The 23,830-nt window shown below is 38.1% G+C and overlaps 1 protein-coding gene across 1 annotated transcript in view; it reads right to left on the bottom strand.

The window, feature by feature from the left end:
- Window positions 1-23,830, bottom strand: part of LOC107586031 (tight junction protein ZO-1-like) — a 136,513-nt gene that overhangs the window by 31,970 nt on the left and 80,713 nt on the right. Inside the window, exons 3-9 of the mRNA XM_016273243.1 lie at window positions 10,969-11,025; window positions 9,174-9,298; window positions 8,576-8,678; window positions 7,570-7,870; window positions 7,183-7,286; window positions 2,503-2,668; window positions 2,155-2,290 (exon numbers count right to left, since the gene is read on the bottom strand). Of these exons, the coding sequence (XP_016128729.1) occupies window positions 2,155-2,290; window positions 2,503-2,668; window positions 7,183-7,286; window positions 7,570-7,870; window positions 8,576-8,678; window positions 9,174-9,298; window positions 10,969-11,025 (992 nt within the window). The remainder of the gene's footprint in view (window positions 1-2,154; window positions 2,291-2,502; window positions 2,669-7,182; window positions 7,287-7,569; window positions 7,871-8,575; window positions 8,679-9,173; window positions 9,299-10,968; window positions 11,026-23,830) is intronic.

Raw genomic sequence — 23,830 nt, 5'->3', positions numbered from 1 at the left:
AATATGAAAGTCAGTAACAAATCACACAAACTAAAGTAGATTGCAGAAATATAAAAACACATCTGTTGCTTTACCACACTACTTTAGGTAATTCAAAGTCACTGTAATAAACATATGTAAACATGTGGACTGCACTAAACACTGTCTGTTAACTTTAGACCAGTGGTTCTCAAACATTTTTGGTCGCGCTCCCATTTAAACCTATAAAAAAAAATCATTAACAACATTAAACACCATGTCTACACCAGACGCGAGTGGCAAAATACAGTAGAAGCATTATAATCAGTGACGCTGTCTACACTGGATGCAGCTCGACCATAGACTGTATAGGGCGCGACACGACAAAACCCAACATTAAACTGATGCCTTGTTCTATTTATGACGTACTGACACTAAGTTAAAATGATTTGAAACGGCCGCTTTGTCGCGTCTAGTGTAGAGATGCTGCGGCCCGACACGACAACTGTAGCGTCTGGTATAGACACGGTGAGTGAAGCCGAGAGCAAGATATGCCTCGTCATATTTTCTGCATTTAGCTTTTGAATGACCAGCACCTGCCTGGGTCTGTGCGACTTCATCTACGGCTTTTCTCTTCGCTTTCACAAACTGATCCATCTCCCATACATCTTTTGGCTGTTTGCTGTTATATTTCTTTTCTTTTTCTGCTGATGGCCCGCACTCGATTTGAAACAGCGCTGCTAAGACCGATAGGTGTGTGTCATCAAAGTACTGCGAGAGCTATAAGAGTCCGCGTCGGACGTCTCCTTTTGCTTTCTCTCGCCGTACTTTGATGTCATACACCGATCGATCTTCAAGTCAAAATCCACCAGGCGGGACATAGAGGAGAAACAATAATGTACAGTATGTGGAAAATAATGTTTTTTTAACCTTAAACCGCATAAACACATTTCATTACACCAAATACACAAAATAATGTTCTTTTTAGCAGCATCATATGACCCCTTTAATCAACTTTTAATTGAACAATTAATCACACACCAAAATGAAGATAAAGATATTACTGAGACTCAAATCATAAAACAGAAACAAAAAAAAGTTACAAAAAATGTTGTACAAAATAAATACAATAAATTGATAGCTCTATGTTTGTTTTTGTTTTTTGGAATGATAACTAGTACATATTTTGGTAAAAAACTGTGGTTACCACAGTCATTTTTGGTAAAGGACTAGTGTTTATATTTGCATATACATTATATTTGTGATGCACCAAGTGAGTTTACCTCACTTTCAGTAAATAAACTTGTCATGTCATGTTCTCAGGTGACAAATTAAACTAGTCATAGTCAAGTTCTTTGGCAACAAGTCGCCTCTTGATTTTTTTTTTAACTTAACTAATTTGGCATGCTAAAATTACTCCGATTACACACGCACACACACACACATAAACTAAATGGCATATGGTATATGAGACAAGCTGATATGTCCAAACCTTTGAGGTTTTTACTAGTCTGGAGCATCATACAACACATGCAAACACGGATTCTTGTACTTCATTGTCTCTTATACAAACATACACACAAAGAAATCATCAGACTACTTGCTGTCAACACTTCTCACGTCTACAGTGCTAGAGCACATCTACTACGTTAGTTAAGACAGCTACATGAGCTCAGCTCTACTGTAGTGTCAAACTGAGTTACGGTCAGCAAGCTCACTGCACTATGACCAACACTTACACTCTCCTGTGACTGCAAGTAAAACAAAACGAAAAAAGAAAAAACAAAATTCCACAAATACAAATCAGTGACAGTAAGTGTAATATTTCTTAAAGCTGTAAGTGTGCAAATCAGTCCTATCTGCTTCACTGATTATTCTGATTCATACGATTAATAATAACATTTAAAGCAGGCTCAGGAGTAAGGGGGATGGAAACCTTAAAATATCTCTTAGGACCAGTAATCAATCAGAGCACTTTTCTGTCATTAGGCAGATCGATGCAGCTTTACTGCTCTAGCTGACATCTGAACCTGCTAGTAGCTGAGATGTGACTTGCATGCATATCATATAGTGTATATATTCATCTCTCTAAATTAGTGAGACAATCCAAAGTGTGACGTTAACCATGGCAGTGAATTAAGGGGCACTAATGGAAAAGTTAAGTTGGTTAATGTAAGCATTTCTGGTGTCTCTTACCTGCCGTTGCTCATCTGCTGTGGAGAGTGGCCGGAGATGTCGGAGGGCTCTGAGCGTTTGTCAGGGGAACGGGATCGACTGCGACGGGTGTGCTCATGGGAATGATCTGATGCCAGTGAATGAATTTCTGAAATGTCTGTTGAAACAAATCATGATTTCCAAGTTTGAATTTAATCCAAGTTGACTTTTAGAAAAAGACAAAAATTCTTCAAGAAAAAGGAAAATAAAAAGGACAAGAAAGCCATGTAATGAACACGATGTAAAATATAAAGTCTTAAGTTAATGTCTGACCTTAAGTCTAATCTTAGATTATTTTTAGATGTACATTTTTAACTAGGATCATCTCACCATCTCTGTCTGAATTAGCTGAGGGAATGCTATCGTCCATATCTGGAATGTTTAGGAGTGTCGCCCTCTCGTCTCTCTGCACCACCATTTTCAGCTTGCCTTTCGATCGCTCTATAAGCTTCTTTGCGTCGATCAAAGACAGGTTCTCAGTCACTGTGCCATTGATCTATATGGAGAGGAGAAGGAGAACAGAAAGAACACCATTTTGTGGATGAACTATGGATACATAAGTCTGGCATTTTGCATAATACAGCTTAAAAGTGACAAAGGTCTGATCAAATAATATAAGCCAGGTATAATGTATGCTGATAAATGAAGCATTTTTAAATTATAAACTCTCTGTGAAATCTTGTTGCAAGATTTAATGTTAAAAAAAATGTTTATAAGTTAATAATCAGGGTCTGTCCTCAGTTTGTGATATTCCTGTTATCCAGTATTTCAGAGTAAACAGTACGGATGCAACAATACAGTTAGCCCACGGTCCAATAAATGCCTCAGTTTTTTAATTTTTTTTACCACAGTTTTTGGTTTAGTTATTTTTTGCTATTTTTAAATGCTATTTAAAAAAAGAAGTAGTATTATTTTTATGGACTGGCCATTATTTAGTGCTATGAACACATGTAATGTGTGTTTCATTCACACTGGACGCCCAGAAAATCCACATATACATTATAGAAGAAATAGAACTCAGGACGCTGCAGGAAATTCCTAATATGGGCAAAAACAGCCAGCGTAATCAACTAACAGAATGAAAGAAGACAGAAACGCTTTGAATGATGACATTCAAAAAGAACATTAAGATAATAAACACTGTACTGCGACAATGCAGGGGTTTTCCTCAGCCAAACCCCATTCCACAGCCATACCTGTGAAAAAAAATTTAGGAGCACCTTCTGATCAATAATAAAAAATTCTGATCAAAAATGAGCCTTCCTAATATGAGGTGACATTTGACTCAAAGTGATTTACAGGGGCATTTTCTTACCTTTGTAATGGCATTTTTCTAATTTTATTAAAAGTATGCAGTGTTTCCTATAGGATTTTTTCCAGCTGTGGCGGCAGGACTATTTCCCATGGACCACGCCCCCTCCCCACCAAAGAATCATGTGCACTCAGAATTGAATTTATTTTAACTAAAAACGACAAGTAAATAGTAAAAAATAATGACAATCAATAGCACAAACAAAAACAATAACAAGATACAAATTAAATTAACAGTACTTTAATTTTTTTCAGTTAGGTCTAACTATAATCTATTCCAACTGTAAAATAACACTGGTTAGTCTTCACTGTATAATGGAGGTTTATTTAGGCTGCTGTCTCTTTAAGACCTCATGCCCGGATCTAATATACTGTTACACATATGGCTCTATGCTTAATTTTCTTTTTAGGAGCTCTTGTCCTCCTAATTTAAAAAATTTAGGAGCACCTTCTGATCAATAATCAAACATTCTGATCAAAAATGATCCTTCCTAATATGAGGTGACATTTGACTCCTTAAAGTGACTTACAGGGGTATTTTCTTTTTACCTTTGTAATGGCATCATTTTCATCTGTCAAATTCTAGACTGTACAGTTGTGTGAAAAAGTTTTTGCCCCCTTCCTGGTTTTTTAATTGTTTGCATATTTGTCACACTTAAAAGATTCAGATCATCAAACAAATTTTAATATTACACAAAGATAACCTGAGTAAATACAAAATGAGGCAAGTGAGGCCTGCAGTTCTTTAGATGTTGTTCTGGGTTCTTTTATGACCTCCTGGATGAGTCGTCGTTGCGCTCTTGGAGTAATTTTGGTAGGCTGGCCATTCCTGGGAAGGTTCGCCACTGTTCCAAGTTTTCTCAATTTGTGGATAATGGCTCTAACCATGGTTCGCTGGAGTCCCAAAGCCTTAGAAATGGCTTCATAATCCTTTCCAGACTGATACATGTCAACTATTTTGTTTCTCATCTGTTCTTGAATTTCTTTAGATCACGGCATGATGTGTTGCTCTTTAAGCATGCTTCTCTTTGTCAGACAGGTTCTATTTAAGTGATTTCTTGATTCAACAGGTCTGGCAGTAATCAGGCCTGCGTGTGGCTAGTGAAATTTAACTCAGCTTTCAAAAATGATGTGGTTAATCACAGTTCTTTCATGATTTAAGAGGAGGGGAAAATAATTTTTCACGTAGAGCCAGGTAGGTTTGGACAGCTGTTTTCCCTTAATAAATGAAATTATAATTTAAAAACTGCATTTTGTATTTACTTGCATTATCTTTGCGTAATATTAAAATTGGTTTGATGATCTGAATCTTTTAAGTGTCACAAATATGCAAACAATTGAAAAAACAGGAAGGGGGCAAAAACTTTCACACCACTGTATGTTTATAAGCTTTTTAAAATTTCTATTTAAAACAATAAGTAGTAGAATAAGACAAATAAGTTACCAATCATATGAAATTAAAAATTAATTTGTACTACAGAGGTGGCATAAACATAAAAGTGGCTTGTAGGTACATTTTCAGAAGTTTAATGAGGCTCAGAGGTGACATGAGTGCAATTAAATTCATACATTCATGTGGAGATTAATGTTTTAAATATAACATTTTGAATACAGAAATATTAAATGATTTAAATAACTGCAATTATACGCTAAAAATGAAACTAAATCCGCCATCAGGTGGCAGCAAGTCACTAATTTTATCACTGAATCATTCATGCAATTGATTCGTTCGAACCGTTTATTCATTCAGGAATGAAGCAAGTGACTGTCTTTATGAATGGGTAATCATGAATCACTGACTCACTAGATTCGTTCAAAAACGCACTTTCATTGAATGAATTAAACACTGCTGTGTTTGCTTTTAGAGATGCTCAGCGGCTGAGCTGTTGCTATATTTGGAACTATTTTCATTGAAGAAATAGAGCAAAATTAGGCAGTACTTGTTTATTGAACTGTTGTATTAAATCAATATCACATTTGCAAACTCCCTTAATGACTATTAAAAGTTGTCACTCTCCTTATCTCGATCTGTGGGCACACAGGAAATGAGAGCGCGCGAGTGAGTTCTCAAGACTCAAAAGCACGTGCAAATGATAAGTTCCGTCATCTGTCATCGTGCTATAAGCGCGGAACCTGCGGGAATGAGTAGAATTGTTATTAATAGCCACAATCCTGCGCCTGAAATTCAAGTCCTACTCTGTGTTCTCTGCTAATAACCCGACTGTGAATGATGCGAGCTCCATCACTATGTTGTTCACTGAGAAGCTGCAGCCGTGGCGGGGATGATTTCTGGTGTGCCGGCCGGCAGAACAACAACAACAACAACAACAATGCGCTGTGTTTCTTTTCCCCTAATTTTTTCCAACTGACGGAAATCCATCGTAGCGACGGAGAACTTTAATCCCTGGACAATGTTTATCTGTGTTCATAAAACCACCTCGAGTATTTTAATAATTAAGTAATGTTATATTTATAATCCACTGCTAATCGATTTAGCCGTTATTCCAGTGTAGAATTTATTTCTGCGTCATTCTGTGATAAGAAGCCACATCAGATCAAGGGGGAAATTATTTTAAATATTTGTCTGATGTTGTGGCAACTGACGGAAATCCATCGTAGCGACGGAGAACTTTAATCCCTGGACAATGTTTATCTGTGTTCATAAAACCACCTCGAGTATTTTAATAATTAAGTAATGTTATATTTATAATCCACTGCTAATCGATTTAGCCGTTATTCCAGTGTAGAATTTATTTCTGCGTCATTCTGTGATAAGAAGCCATCAAGGGGGAAATTATTTTAAATATTTGTCTGATGTTGTGGAGTAAAAGAATGTTATGTTCTTTTTTGTTGTTGGACAAAAGGTTTAGTCATTACAAGGGAAGATGCTCGGCGTGTGTTGCTTTTTCAGATGCAGGCGTTTCACAGAGCCAGCTTGGAGAGAAATAAAACGCACGGAAATTTAAAAGCAAAACCTGATTGGTTGAACTCTTCATCTTTTTCTGTTGCTTGCTTTGAGTACTGCACGTGAACAGAGGCGTCACCAGGTTGTTTTGCGTAGTTTAGAGTGACAAATCATACCAGCGTACTTTGAGGTCAAAATGTGTATCCGCTACGCAAAATGCGTACAGGTTGACAGGTCTGAGCATATATAGGTAGAAATTAAAGTATAATAACATAAACATTAAGAACGAGAGTGAAAATTTTGGGTGTGCTTAAAGTTACTGTACCCAAAGGTGCTGTAAGTGCCTTTATGGAAATATCCCTGAAAGATATAAATACCTAAGCTGAGATATCACACTCATCTGCCCTAGTCTTTATGAACAAACAGTGACCACAAGCTGTTAGATTCTTCATTCAGCCATTGAGAAGGCTTTTGAGGTGCTTTCTGCATGTCAATCATTTTGAACGTTCACAGTGGGCAGTCCATATATGGGAAACCAAACGCTGAGAACATGATAGATAACTTGGAGCGGTTTTCATGAGTTTAGAGGGAGCCAAATGTTCACAATTTCTCATCTGTCAACAACGACTTAAAACAGCCAAACATTTTTATAGAAATATTAAGGGTCCACAAAACACTGGTGAAGCTTTTCAGGCCAAGTAAGGGTACCAGCAACTACCGCTGGTACCGCTCAATCCAGTTCTCTTATTTTCCCGAAACCATCTCTGATCCATCCCAGACACCACTTCTCATACCTTCAGGACGACGTCTCCCTCTTGTATGTTGCCATCACGGGCTGCAAGGCTCTCGGGAGAAATGTCCTTTACAAATATGTGGCTGGCCAGACGCAGGCCGTATTCTGTGCACAACAGAAAATACACACAAGAATGAACAATAACAGACATAATCCACTTGAATTAATGAGTGACTGATAAATCTGGCTACTGAGTAACTTACTACAGCTTTGTTCTTGTTGAAAGCACCCTGTGGGTATTTCTGCCAGTAGACTAATCACATTAGCTAATGTACAACAGCCTGCATTACACCTGTTTACACATTCTAATATGTTTGCCAAGCCCTCTGTTGAAGCCATCAATAGTAATTAAGTGGTTTGTCCTCCAATTTTTAACAGCTCCACCCACCTTCATTCTTGCGGGACTTGACAAGTGTGACTTTGGAAGGTCGTGGCGGGACGTTGGATGCAACTGATCGTCTGTCTGAGCGTGGGGAAATGCTCCTCTCACGGGAATTACTATGGTCTCTCCTTCCGGTGCTGCCGCTGCGCTCGTTTCTGCTGCTAGTGCCTCCACTCGCTCCCCCTGCACGTGCTGGTCCCTCATAATCATCCTCCTCAGTGTCGTCCTCTTCCTCTCGCTCTGACATAGTCTCTCTGTCTCCCCCTCGACTTACAGGAATCTGCACCTTCCGCTTTCTGCGGATAGTCTGAACAGGCAATATATTAACATTTCAACCAGATGAATAAGATTTACATTCTAAAAGGTAACAATAGAGTATATTAATATGTTAACATTAGCAAGGGCAATAGCCCGTTATATACCATTATTACACAGCTCTCTAGAATACTTCATTCTGATTGGTCAATGCATTTTGTGATCAAATGAGGCCATTAATTGCACTCAGAGTCCAAAATAAAAACATAACTAATTATATTACATATTCATATGTTTTTGGGGAATATCTGAGTGTGCATATTATTTTCTTATGTATCTTCATTTAAAGTGTGGATTCATCAATTATGTCAGTATCAGCTGTGAATGTGTGTATCCATATCATTCGTATCACAGAAACCCTAAAGTACTGATCACTTTAAAAAAAAAATTAAAAATCTAGCTCTAAAGGTCATGCCTCTTCAGAGAGGACAAAAAAAAAACAGAAAGTGTTCTAGACACTGACTAACAGCTCCTGTACGCTCACAAAGACAAATACTCTGCAGTACTGCAGTTTGACTCCCAGCATTCCTCACTGCTTAATGTAAAGCTCAGGCATGACTGATCACCTCCACTTCCTGCCTTCCTCGAGTTCTTCCATCCTCCATCACAGCCCACTACTCACATCTGTAGCCCAGTTAAGACTCAAGGTTGTACCGGACTGATGCAATGTATGAGGGATGATGTGTTGTTAACTTACAATTTTGGCATTCTTTCCACTTTTTCTCAGCTGCTGAACAGCGTAGGCATGCTCCACATTGTCCATGGAGACACCGTTCACCATCACCACTCTATCATTCTCTCTGCAGACAAAAAATATATATTTTAGTGAAGAAAATAAAAATCTAAATGATTTTTTAATATAAATATTTTAACAAATACAGTTTTTTTTATAAATTAGAATTAAAATGTATATGCTATAATTACATAAATTTGTAATTACATATACACAGATATATATATCGTTTATATGAGATTTATATATATTTATATTGTGAAGAAAATAAAAATCTAAATGTTTTTATATAAATAATATTTTAACAAATATAATTTAAAAGTAAATTGTATAAGTCATAATTACATAAAATTATTATATATACACAGATATATAAATAAATAATACATTAATATATTTTTTAGTATTTATATAGCTAGACAGATATATATGATTTTTTTTTTTTTTATGCATCTTTATACATACAAATATTAAATCATACAAATTGTATTTTCATTTAAATAACTATGTTAGTTAAAAATCTGTTTTAAATGTTGAATTCCCTAAATATTAAATATCTTACTGTAAAAGTCCTTCCGCTGGTCCCCCTTTGAGCACATCTGAGATCACTATAGAGGTCTCTCCACTCTGGAAATGAGGGTTGTCACGGCCCCCTGAGATGGCGATTCCAAACCCGAAACCTGGCGCCTGCAAAGGACATGAACATACACGGTGTAGAGTGAGCTCTTTGAATTCACAGCACATCTCTGTATAATTACATTACATTACATGGAACAGAATGATGAAGACCAATATGTAGGTTACTCTGTCTGTCTGTCTGTGTGTGTGTGTGTGTGTGTGTGAGAATGATATGCGTTTGCAATGTCTGGCAGCTTTTCAATCTCCCAGGTGTCTGAAGCTCTGAGCTCTCACTTTTGCACTCAAGCAATCAGAAAGAAAGGAAGATAAGACTGAAGAGGTAGAGAGTGATAGACAGACTCCAGACAGATGGCCAGAGCTCTGTTTAGAGCCTTTCCTGTCATGTCACTGGGCATCTTCACACACACACTGGTCTGTTCTACCTCTCTCTGCCATCCAAACCATCTGACCTTCCTCTAAACCATAAGAGCCTGAGCAGGTGAGGAGCACATATAATCACAGGGGGAAAGAATACAGCCTTGTTTATTTTGCGGAGAGTAACAGCTATGTAATACTGTTAGCCAGGAGCGGTCTGACACAGCTACACAGATTCCACCAATAAAACATTTTTGAAAGAAAGGAAGATAAGACTGAAGAGGTAGAGAGTGATAGACAGACTCCAGACAGATGGCCAGAGCTCTGTTTAGAGCCTTTCCTGTCATGTCACTGGGCATCTTCACACACACACTGGTCTGTTCTACCTCTCTCTGCCATCCAAACCATCTGACCTTCCTCTAAACACAAACAGCTATAAATCATAAGAGCCTGAGCAGGTGAGGAGCACATATAATCACAGGGGGAAAGAATACAGCCTTGTTTATTTTGCGGAGAGTAACAGCTATGTAATACTGTTAGCCAGGAGCGGTCTGACACAGCTACACAGATTCCACCAATAAAAATTTTTAAAAAAGCGCTTGTACACCTGTTATCTTGTCTAGGCTGTCAGTACATCAAAAAACAGGTCACAAGTGGGACTGACTGAACTAAAGTGTTACACAGATATCAGGTTATGAAACCGATCAAAGATGTGTGTGAGTGACCACAGTACTCCAGCTCTTACAGAACGAGGGGCTTAATAATACTGTGCCCAACTGACTGTTGCATAATCTCTGACTCGTTCTCAGACTGGTTTAGGTTTGGTTTGAGCCTAGGAACATGCAGGAAGAGGAAAAGGAACAGGAAGTGGAGCATAGCAGGCATTTTGTCCTCTCAGACACTGCTTCCTGCCATCTGGGGGATCGGCTATTGTGTACTCAATGACCACACATCCTGTAACTAGCCATCCCAAAAGAGAAGAGAGAGGAGAGGGAGGAAAGAAAGACAAATAGAAAGAGTAGGGATGCACTAATATTAATATTCTGGTTATTACCCATAACACACATATCAGCGAATCATTTATATGGCCAAAATCAACATTAGATACTACTTAGATGCTACTAAAAAAAACAACTATTCTGTATTTTATATCTCACTAAAAACTAAAATCAATAATTTTGCATTCTACAAATGAATGTAGGCATCAGAACATTAGAATGGAAAAACAGATATTCATTTTAAGATTGGCTAAATATGAACATTGGGGACATTGGATGAGGAATGGTGAAGTAGGAAAATGTAGAGGGGAAGAAAATTGAAGCACCAAGTGAGAAGATGAAAAAGAGCCAATGTTGAACACTCACCCTGTGAAGAGTCACCGTGTGCTGTTCCCATATTACAGTTTCCTCCATTGTTGTACTCTGACAGTGAGACAGAGAGAAAGCGATCAGTTAGGACAAAGTCTAAGCACAGTCAATGAGTTTGTATCAGCAGGTATTTCTCCTCTTTGTCAGGAGGTGATTTTACTCTGAAGTTCACAGAAGTTTAGAGCATGTGTCTAATAAAAGCATGTGATTAATAAAGCCTATTGACAATACTGTAGTCTAACAGGGTCAATTACAAGGTCAAAACAAAACTTAAACATAAGATCTATAGCATGTTGCATAGACAACACATTATCAATTCATGCGACTTTTAATTTATGGCTGGCTTATAACACCGTATATCACCACCAACAGAACAGAGTGATGTGATCACTATTAAAAACACCTGCCCAAAATGCCCCGCGCTCCTGAGACATTCAACTTCTCTTGTCTGACCAATCAGACGACAGCTGTCCCACTCATGTCTCTGCTTTCAATGCACACATCATACAAACAAACTGCTACAACACGAACAAGCTGCGCTGGTATAAGTCAGAAGGGACAGACGCAGAGAAAGAGAGAGAGGGAATGATAAAGACAAGGAGAGGAAGAGCAGACGGTATTTATAGCTCTAACCCTGAGCTGACGTGAACGGTTTGTGCTTCTGCTCCTTCACCCCTGTACTGTAGATGCCAGGCTGGATAAATTATTACAGTAAGTCTGAGAGTTTCAAAACAGACTCAAGCACTAATGGTGCACACATTGTGTATGTCTAATTACATATTTAAAATGTTTTTTCACTAAATGAACAAGGAAAACTATATTGGTCAATATAAGACTGCAATAAAACATTTTAATGAGAAAACCTTTTATAACACCAGCAAAATCAAACAAATAAGGAATACTTCCTATACCACCCACTGTACATCCCACATATCTGCACTGAAAACACAGTTTAACCCTCTGACCTGTTTACCACGCTGCTTAGCAGGCATCTCATTCATGGTCCTAATTGGCACAGGGGCATTATTCAGTTCATGCCCCCATTTCTACCCCTCTCTCTCATGGTTAGGCTTTATTGTGAGAGGATCTAACCTATTTGAAAGGCATCCACCTCTCACAATCTCAACGTTCCTCGATCCCTCCTCTGACCCTCATCCACACATTCCTTTAATGTGACTGTAGTGGCAGAGGTGCTGGATTCATCGGACTGCAAGAGCTGACAGCAGGGGCCCCGACCATAAGAAAAATGCCCATGCAGTGAGCCATGTGACAGACAGAGAGAGAGAGAGAGAGGCCTAGGGGTTCTTGTCCTTGGTGGCGGAAGAACAGCAGACTGTTTAGGCTTCAGAAGAATGGCCCCATTACGCCTGCATGAAAGCTTAGGCAAGGCCAGGAGTGGAACAATAAAGGTTGGAATATACATGACTTCTGCGCAATTATTTTTTTTGATTTACAGTCTAGACAAGTCAACGCTAGATGCCAAAAATCAGTGCCAGTCTGAAGAGCTGAGTTGACAGATTTCACAGAAAATTATGTAGTGTAAGATGGGCACAGAGTCCAATTTTTAGCTTCAGACTACAGTATGAATCCATCCAGATAGAGGATATTGAACACGTTTGATATTTTGAGCTAATTTTTTTTTTTAGCTAATTCTTCTAGCAATGAGGTGCATGTTTCTGCAGGAGTTTATTCTGAACAACTTAGTCTGGTAGTATCTGATTCTTAATTTATTGTACGAGGCTTAGTTTTGTACATAACCATGTACATAGTCTGAGAAGTGTTTTAAACCCCATTTCAGAGTTGAAAATCCATGTAGTCTATTCCAGCCTTAAAGAGGTCATATGATGCGATTTCAATTTTTCCTTTCTCTTTGGAGTGTTACAAGCTCTTGGTGCATAAAGAAGATCTGTAAAATTGTAAAGACTAAAGTCTCAAATCCAGATATTCTTTATAAAAGTTAAGTCAACCATGCCTACCTAAAACGGCTCGTTCTAACACGCCCCCACATGTCTACGTCACTATGTGGGAAGATTTGCATAACGCCACCCAAATGTTCACGCAAAGAAAGAAAGCGTAACTTTTATTCTCGCTGTTGCCGCTGCGGCCATGTTGTGGAGACACTGTGTGTTTTGTTGTGAAAGCGAAACTTTGTTTGGCCTTCCAAAAGAGGACATGACTAGAAATCAGTGGTTAAGTTGTATTTACAACACTGTTCCAGAACAGTTTAACCCAAATATTCAGATGTGTGCAGCGCATTTTATGGAGGACTGTTTCCTAATCCTGGGAGAGTAGACTACAATGCCAGCTGTTCTGACTCACAGACTGTAAGTTTTTTATATTTAAAGAACTTGCCACTGACGATTCAAACGCGAGTTTTGAGCAGTGTAGAGTAGCACTTGTTGTTTGTCATTTCTCCGATCACAAATGCAGACATGGTTTTATGTTTACGTGGCACGATGCAACGCAACGCATATGGCTGTCACGGTGACGGAATTTCCCTTGTGGTAATTCTAAGTGGCTCAATAGCGCGGTATGCGGTATTATCGCCATACATACATACTAGGGATGTCAATGATTAATAGATGATCGATTAATTGTCGATAAGAGATGCAATCGATTAAAGCTATCATGGTCGATTAAGTCGTTTAATTTTGAGCTGCGTGCGGCTCATGCGCAAAACACATGCGAGCAGCTGTGAGTGACGGTATATAAATGCATCATCATTCACTCATAATTCCAAATTAAGCTTTTAAAGGGATTTAAACTTTAAAAGTACATTAAAATAGAAACAACACAAAGTTCTTCAACATGGAATGCAATATAAATGTAGTAACAGTCATTTCCCCAGATAATTGTTTCATATTTGAAACAATTAGGTGAAGGTTGCAGGGCTGCGGGGACACAGGACAGATAGACTATTCATTCCTACAACTTGTTAATTCGTTCCTACGACTTATTAATTTGTGGCCACTGTCCATGTTTCATTAATTTTGTTCCTTAAATAACCCATGATTTAACTAAAATGAGGGAACAAATTAATACATCGAACTAATTCTTAATTCATGGCCATGAAATCTTTCATTTGCCTTCCGCATGTTTACCACAGTAAGAGATGTGAAAACAGTGATAGAAAGTGAATGACAATAAAATAAACCTGCGAAATTAGATTTAGGAAAAGAAACAATGCCTAAATATTATTGAATTTGTGGAAATTCGTGACCAAGAACAAAGCCGCATAAATGTAGGCTATATGGCCTCAAACGGCATCCAAAAGCATGGTCGCGATGTAAGGTTTTCCAGCTAACCAAATATTCCTCTAATAAACAAAGCTTTTATACCACACTTGTCATAATCAGAGCTTATAATTTGTAAATATATAATTGCTGGATTCAAAACAGCAATTAAAAGGCTCTGTGACCGACACTTGTTTTCCCGGAGCATTCAATGCTGTCACTAAACGGTGATGCCACAACTAAGCGCATCGTTCACAAGTAAACACAAATAAAAGTAAACACTTTTGCGGATTATACCTTACTCCAAAAATTGAGTTTTTTTATGTTTCAGCTGTTCGATCTCACCGGCGCCTCGCGCACACACCCCACATTTTCTAGCAATTCAAACTTACATCGCAGTCTGTTCATTATCAAAATAAAATACAGTCAACCAAACATATAAAAGGTTACACTGGTCAGTTTAAATAGACCGTAGTATACCGGTCCACTCTGCTGTTATGCCAAGGACGTTTTCGTTCATGTGAAGAGGATGATCTTTTCCGTCTATATGCGAATGCGTATAAAGTACAAGCCTAGTTTACATTATAAATAATAGTTTGACATTCAAATACATTGTGAATATGGAAACATTTGGATTTGTGCCGAATGAGAAGTGAGTAATAACCTCCAAATACATCTATCCAAACCCGCGTCTCGTATGCACGCATGCATGCACTGTCACGATTTAATGCACTGTCAATGCCGGATTTTTAAAAACAAATAGGCCTACCGCAAGGCAAAAATTTTAAATCTGACATTTTCCGGAACAGGATCCAGCAGGATCAAATTAAGTACTGGTCATAATACTCACATAATGATGTTTCATGTGAGCAACAGTGTGTTTTGCTGCAGCAGCACCGATGGAAGCGGTTCACTGACTGCGCAGCACAGCCACACGTGCCACAGTTACGTTTGGGATAATTTTATTTTAAATGCCATAATGCCAGTTGAAAACATTGCAATTGTGTTTTAAAATACAATAACCAGCACCACGAAACCATTTAAAGAGGCGCGTTCAGCGGTCTCCGTGTCAGGATAGGAAACAGTCAACAAAGTAAAATGATCTCAAACGAGCTCTCTTGCACTTTATCAAATTATCATAATCACATCTATGAGTGGTTTTTGAGTGGCTTTAATAGACGCATTTTGCTGCATTAAAGTTAACGATTAATTGATCGTTAATTTAAACGACGATCGATCATGGAAATTATGGAAAATTGACATCCCTAATACATACATACATATAATTTGTGTGTGTATGTGTTACGATATAACTAATAAGGTTATATTCAGAAGACAATGAAACCGAAACCAAATAGCGTTGAAACAGGAAGTGAAGTAAACAGAAGTGAATGGCAAAATAACAGTCCACATAACAGAACATAAACCTGACAATAAGATCATTAGGCTATCGTTAGCCTATATGTATAACAGTTAGCCTAGTTGTAACCTGATTTTCTAATCTGACTGGACAAGAGCCTTTCTTTTGATATTTCCGTGCGTTCTAGACGGGCTGTCAGTCAGTGCAGTTACAGTGTTACGCCACAAGGTGGTGGAAAGGGACTGTCATTCAACTACACGTTCAAAAATGCGGATTCATTCATTCAAAGAGAGACATAATGAAATAATTTTAACGTTGAGCACCACTTTAGAAGGCTCAGCTGACCAACTATGCGTCGATGCTAAGAGAAATTTCGCTTTCCTTGGACATGACAACATATTTTCACAAATATATATGACTCTGCCTAGAGGACAGACGCAAGTAATCGCACGCGCTCAGTCGATCTCTCTCTCATTCACTGTCTGTTTAGGCTTGTTAAGTGCAAATCTATCGAGCCTCTACAAATCAGCATGATACACATTATGTTATCATTACAAACTTTTTTAATATTGTCCACACGCATGAAGTGTAAAACGAGAAGGGCATAACCTCGCAAAAGAAAAGAAAACACGCAAAAATCGCGGTTGCTGCGGTTCTTGCATTCCTCTGCGATTTGCTCGTCAATAGTATTGATATGTATTGCGATATTGCGGTTATCGCGAAAGCCCTAGCAACGCGTAAAAAGACAGTACAAGTCATTATAATCCGTAATTATGTCCCCACTGGATGCCACAAATGCCTCGTTTATAATGGATTTTAATGTTTATGTCTCGTAGCTCCGGCCGGACAGGGCATCACAATATGGTGAGGGCGTAAAATTTCCGTCACACGCTTGAGGTATTCGGCCAATCAGAGCACACCACGCTTTTCAGACCGATGAGTTTTGTAAAAACCGACGTGTTTCAGAAAGGCGGGGCATAGAGGAGAAACAATAATGTACAGTAGGTGGAAAATAATGTTTTTTGAACCTTAAACCGCATAAACACATTTCATTACACAAAATACACAAAATGATGTTCTTTTTAGCAGCATCATATGACCCCTTTAAGGAATTCTAATGATTCTGGTTCCACTTACCCATTCCATTAACAAACATTTTAGTAATTTTAAAGATTAAAGATATTAGACAACATTTGAATATTAAAAAAATCTTGCATTTACTGTCCTTAATAGCTAGTCGTCAAATAATTTTCAATGACATATCATTCAGCAATATGGTATGAGAGGCCATACATGTTTATATACAAATATTATATGTGGGTGAGGCCTCAAAATGACCAAAGCTGCATCAGCCACCTCTGGCTCAGCTATTACTTATAAATAAAATCCTAAATTAAATCTGTTCAACATGTAAAATAACTGGGTCTCTTCAGAAAACTTGGATTGCCACTCAATTCATCTAAATTACAATTGTAATGCCTTTATGAACATTTTGAGGCGGCAACATTTTAGTGAAATTGACCTTCAATAGAGGGAATTCTGTAAAGTTTCATTAAAAATATTTTCATTTTTGTTTCAAAGATGACCTTTTAACTCCAGGGATCTCATCTCTGCTGAGAAAACATAAGGACATATGGAAGCCGATTGTCAGCAGTGTGTGTGGTCAGGTAACAGTCAGACAGGAGAGTCACTCCACAGTGCTCGAAGCCGTTTATACGAGTCAGGCTAAGCACTTCCGATTCTCTAATCTGATGAGATTATCTTTTAATTCATCACAACAACACAGAGCTCAAAGTAAACACACTGTTCTGAAATCTGAGCACTGTAAAGCTCAACAGAGATAAAACCTGACTCCTAAAACACTTCTTAAGAGGAACCTCTGCAGATTTGACCAATTTGAACTTAAAATTCCACTCTTTTCCTGCTAAATTATAGATTTTGAATCTATTTTCACCCCAAAAGTTGTCCAGCCCACACAAATTTATATTCTTTTTGCAGCCAAAAGCAATCTCCTGAAGGCAATTCAAAACAAGGTTCTAATTTTGCAAAACAAGAGTCCGAAACACAGCAGAGATCTAATAATTCCCTACAAGCAGCAGCAAACAATAAGTCTTCTTGTGCGCAAGAACGCCTTGGTATATTTACAGTACCTTGAAAAGGTTTTTGCCCCCTTCCTGTTTTCTAAATTTTTTGCATATTTATCACACTTGAATGATTCATATCATCAAACTAATTTTTATATTACACAAAGATAACCCGAGTAAATACAAAATGCAGTTTTGAAATAATGATTTCATTTATTAAGGGAAAAAAGCTGTCCAAACCTGCCTGGCACTACGTGAAAAAGTAATTGCCCCCTAAATCTAATAACTGGTTGTGCCACCCTTTGCAGCAACAACTGCAATCAAGCGTTTGCGATAACTGGCAATGAGGCTTTCACATCGCTGTGGAGGAATTTTGGCCCACTCTGCTTTGTAGAATTGTTTTAATTCAGCCACATTGGAGGGTTTTCGAGCATGAATGGACTGTTTAAGGTCATGCCACAGCATCTCAATTGGCTTAAAGGCACAATATGTAATTTTCGCCGCTAGAGGGCGCGTATTCAAAACAAACAAACAGACAAAAGCGTAGTTTGATGACACTGTGACTGAGTGTGGATTCATGGGAGTTGTGGTCTTCATCCGCACAGCCGATGCAATCCGACGGGACTCGGGCAGAAATCATGTTCATGGATAAGCTAATGATTTATTAACATTGTAGAATGAAGCAGGGTGAGGCTGAAAGCTGTCGAAGTGAAACGAGGCCGCTGAATGAACGCGACACACGGCTTGAAAGCAGCGGAGCTTTTATTATGCCACAGTCGACCGCTTCCGCTCCTTCCGGTCATGGGTATGTGGGGAAAAAAGCAGCGCTGTTTTAACATACTAGATACATTTGAATGTTCTGTTATAATGCTACTCTGTGCGGTCATCATCAGTCTAATAAAACACACAACATATTAAATAATCTTTGGTGTTTCCATGTTTTCTACAAAACAAAACTTAATTCATTTTTCAATTAATTTTTCACATAGGGCCAGGTAGATTTGGACAGCTTTTTTTCCTTAATAAATTAAATCATCATTTAAAAACTGCATTTTGTATTTACTTGCATTATCATTGTGTAATATTAACATTTGCTTGATGATCTGAATCTTTTAAGTGTGACAAACATGCCCAAAATTTTAAAAACACGGCACTATACATTCACGTTTATTCAAGCTCGAGGCCTAGCTGAAGGGCAAACACTGGGCAGTCCCGCTCAGAGCCAAAGAGTCGTTCTTTCACTAAAGAGAGTCTTTGTTTCAAGTAAACCTCAGACCTGCCAGAAAGAGAACAGGGGTTCAAAGAGCCCAGATAGGCAGCTAATAGTGAGTTCTGACAGCCAGGTGAAACTGAGAGGCTTTCTAGTAGATCAGTGGCCATCTTTTCTGGGCCAACAGCTTCACTAAAATGGGTAGGCTGCTTAAAAGAAAGGTGGCGCACTAATACTCAGAGAGATTTCTCTCTGGATTGATAAAATTGATGCAGAAACCAACTGCTGGTTAGCAGCGCCTTGGATTTTGATTGCGATAAGCAGTTCCAGGGAGTTTGCTAGCGAGCTGCGGCACTCGTAGCTGTTAAATAATGAGTGTCCTGGTCATTAGACTCCTCAGCACACACTAAAACAGCACAGCTATAATTTAGGTCTAAATACAGGTTTCTGCACAGTGTTTCAAATAATACTGACTGCTTTGCAATGCAGTAGGGAGGTCCAGATGTGCCCGAGTGTGTAAACTGAACTCTCTCTCAAAGAACATTCCAGCAAACTCGTTCTTTGTTACACAACACAGCCTGGCTAGCTTTCCTGTGAAACTACTCAACTGCTACAACCACTGAAATTAGAGCCATCTCAAGAAAGGAAAAAAAAAAAAAAAAAAGGAGATGAGAAGTGTGTTAGTGTGGAGGACATAATAAACAGATGTAAGAGCCGTAACGTAGAACTGCGAAAGAGACTTCAACCTGAACCACTAATCTATTATTGATGAGGCAAATGTCAGCATGATATAAGCCACACACACACACACACACACACACACACACAAATGCATGCGTTTGTCTATTTTCCACGTTAAAGCACAAATTACAGACTTCAAATAAAAATATTAGAGCAAGACATGTTATACATGAAATCTTAAAAGATTTAATTAAAGAGCAATTTTATGTCTTTGTTTCCCTGATAAATATTAAAGCTCTTTTCCGCTGAAAATCTCCTGTTGGTTAAGGTGCTGACCATGTCCTTTCTGCTTTGAACAGGAAATTATCCATTTAGCCTTACTCTGGGACAAACCCACACAGGGTAAAATGGGGCAGAAACAGCTGAACTGATAGCAGCATGTTCACATTCATTAATACTTTTTAATTTAGATTTCAATTGCAATTTGTAATTGCATTTCTGTTTCCTGTATTTTCATGTTGTTGAAACTTGAGCCTAAAACAATCTACAGTAGAGATGATTAAGTAAGGTCACATATCACCTAGAATACTGAATCTGTGTGCCTGTTGTAAGAAAGTTGCGTGTTTAGGAAGGAAAAGTCGACCGTTGACACTAGCATGTGAGCAGAGCTCTGATTGGACCGGACAGGACACAACCAAGAGCTGGAATTTACTGAAGGAGGCTTCTTCCTGTTTGCAGGGAGTATTTTTGACTTTAAAAGAAAACACCGAAGCCGTTACAGGATTGCCTTGAATTGCCCAACATCACTGAAAACAAAACAGAATGCTGTGCACATCACAAAAAAAAATATATATATATATAATATAAATAGGGCTGAGTATCGTTCAAAATGTTTCGATATCGATACCGGTACCGATACCTTGACTTCGATACCGGTTCCTGAACGATACTTTTTTCGATACCAATTTTATGAAATCAATTTTAACAAGATTACATTATTATTATTTTTTTAAACTTTTTTAAAGTTTTATTTTTCAGCTTGTTGATGTTTATACAAACTCAAAGACTCATCTACTGAGCCACTGCACAAAGGAACAAAATGTAACCAACACAATAAATCAGTGCAAAATAGTTTTAATAAAGCTCAAATAGTCAATGGCCTGGAGTCCCAACCACACATCAAGACATTGTTCAGATCATTTGTTTCAAGACATTTGACATGTTTCCGTCCTGAAATCTCGTGTGGGTTGAACTAATTTTTTTACCCAATCCTTCCGTTGCAAATTCCAAAACGTAATTTTAGAGCTGATAACAGAGGCTTGAGCCATTGATATGCAGGCTAACGCAGTTATTAATGCGGTCTAATGCGGTTACTAGAGAGAGAGAGATTAAGTGCGTGTGAATACCTGCGTCTATGCGTCTCTCAGCAGCGTCTACTAATAGCAAATCTTTAAGTTAAACTCCTTCATGAACCTCGCTACTGAGAAATGTCATGTAGCTTTTCAGCTGCGAAACTATTTTACTGATAAATTCGCGGTGCAGCGCTGACCAGAAGTCTCTGTTGGCATCTCCGCGTGTCTGCACTGTGTGTGCATCTGTGAGAGAGACTGAGAGAAAAAAAGCGTGATTTCCGTAGCCTACATAAAAAAAGGTGGAAGACATGGAAATAGTTTGTCATTTTTTACCCTATTGTTTGTTATATTTATTTGCTCAATGTCTTGAGCAATGCGTAAATTCGGCCCTGTTATTATCGGCAATCGGAAGTTATTACAAACACTCGATGGTGGTTTAAAGTGAGTTTTGAGTAAAAGCAGAATATAAATCTTATTTATTGCCTTATGTAGCATGATGCCACAATTTGCATGAATGGTCACATAACACGCGCTTTCGGTCGTGTAACGTTAGTATGAACGGACATCTGCATATGATCGGAACTCCACGCAGCTCCCGCGCTACTCTATACTGGTGGTATTACAGTACCACGAGAGCTAAAGAGAGCAGACTGCTCCTTGCGCTTTCGAATCGCTCTCGCGGCTGATCGATCTGCGCCGCGCCTCTAGTCGAACACATCGGCTAGTGCTGCAGGCTTATTAGCTCACTGACGCTGATGAGATTAACCCCTTAGGTATCGAAATTTGGTACCGAACGATGAGACGTTTTTCGATACTCGATGGTATCGAGGCAATTCAGCCGGTGCCTAAAAAGTATCGAACTCGATACCTAGCCCTAAATATAAATAAATAAATACATATGACTAATTAGAATATTAAAAAATGTAACAACCAATATAATGACCAAATACCAAATCACACACTAACCAATACGTTCAGAGAGAAAGTACTGAAATAAACTGATCATATGAACTGCAAAGCAGCAAAAGCATGTCCACTATGGCCTCTGTCCCATTTGTCTTTTTATGACTCTTAAGGGCATACATGAGTTCCCCTTTGGTAGCTGCTATTTCTATGTGATATCTACATTTTCAAAGCATGGGCCTGAAAGAGGGCTGCAAGGGCTTAGGGGGCATTTGGGACTGGGCCTATGTCAGCAATCACTGAGAGCACTAAAGACCAGAAAGGTTTTAGTCCTGATTTTTATCTACTTTCACTACTGAAGACATTCACTACTGGTATAAAACTGGGCACTGTAAGATTTTTAAAAGTTTGTGAATGTCTTTAGTGCTCACCAAAGCTACATTTATTTGATCAAAAATATAGTAAAGATTTATCTACAATTTAAAATAACTGTTTACTATTTTATTATATTTTGAAGTGTAAATTATTTATGTGATGGCAAAGCTGAATTATCAGCAGCCATTATTCAAGCCTTCATTCTAGGGGTGGGAATCTTTAGTCACCTCACGATCCGATCCGATTCGATTCCGGGAGTCACGATCCGATTCTAGAATGATTCTTGATCTACATTCACGTACGGATCTCTTTTGAAATATAAGTAGTAATGTGGTTTGTCCTGTCCGTTTAATCCCTTAAGACATAACGGGCTGTGTTTACATTCATTTTGCGTCATAAAACAATTTTGAGTCGCGCACAGCAGTCGTCACAAACAAAGCGCGCATCAGCATTTGAAATTGAACGCAGCCTTCTGTTAGTGAGGTTCATATTTTAAATATATAAGTCCACTGCATTCCAAAGCACATAAATGATGACTTCGTAGAGCATTTGTAAGGAAAATACCGATGGGCGAGACCACACACTTAAAGTATAACATCAGTGAATCCGGTGGAATGAAACCGGCGAATTAGGGATGGGCGAATCAATCCTAAATATCGATACGGACACGAGTATCGAAAGTATCGATACTCAAACTAAAAATATCGATACTAAGGTGTTTTATTTACCAGTGATTTTGTTTATTTAAAATAATAATAATGCATACAAATGCATTGAATTGGACGAATAACCGTTGTTCCCAAGTAATTGTGTAGGATAGAACTATTTTCCTGCTCATCTGAACACACGCAAATGTTGCAAGAAAGAACCAATCAATCACATAGAGCGTTCACTCACTGCTGACAGTGCATTCAAACAGTGCTGCACTTCCCAAAAGTATCATAAGAAAGCATTAAAGCTTTTGGGAACAGCAGCCCCGAACAATGCTTATCAGAGGACAGAAAAAAACATATGTTTGAGTTATTTCACAATATACAAATTGAAATCGTAGCCTACATAGTTTGTACAATTACATTTATTTAAATTGAACGTTGAAAGATAATATTGATCATGTTCTATTCTGTAATGTTAATAGAAATCATACACTGTCAGAACAAAAAGGTTGCATTTTATGGATGCAACAGCCTGTCACTGGCAGTCCCTTATGATAATGAACCATAGTTTTACTAAAGTGACCATAGTTCAACTGTAGTATTTGTAGATTTGAATCATGTGTAAACAAAAACATATTTGAACCATGTGTAAACAAAAATATAACCTAATAAGTTACAATTAAGGCGTATTGAATGTTAAAATGTGTTTTAAACAAAGTTAAGTGGTTATCATTACCCATTTTACTCTTAGTAATTGAATAAATTTCATCATTTAAAAGTTTAGTTCAGAAGTATCATATCGGTATCGATATCGACGATACTGCCTTGAAAAATATCGGTATCGTATCGAGAGAGAAAAAAGTGGTATCGCCCATCCCTACCGTGAGTGTCCTTGTAATTCGCTGTTTTGGTTCCAAAGAAACATTTCTTATTATCTATCTATCTATCTATTATCTATGACAAAATGTTGTGCAGCTCATATTTTTGTGGAAACTGTTCCAATTTTTC

This window comes from Sinocyclocheilus grahami, unplaced genomic scaffold (genome assembly GCF_001515645.1).
Source record: "Sinocyclocheilus grahami isolate Dianchi unplaced genomic scaffold, SAMN03320097.WGS_v1.1 scaffold76.1, whole genome shotgun sequence".
In the NCBI taxonomy this organism is placed as follows: Eukaryota; Metazoa; Chordata; class Actinopteri; order Cypriniformes; family Cyprinidae; genus Sinocyclocheilus; species Sinocyclocheilus grahami.
This window is presented reverse-complemented; position numbering and strand designations above follow the sequence as displayed.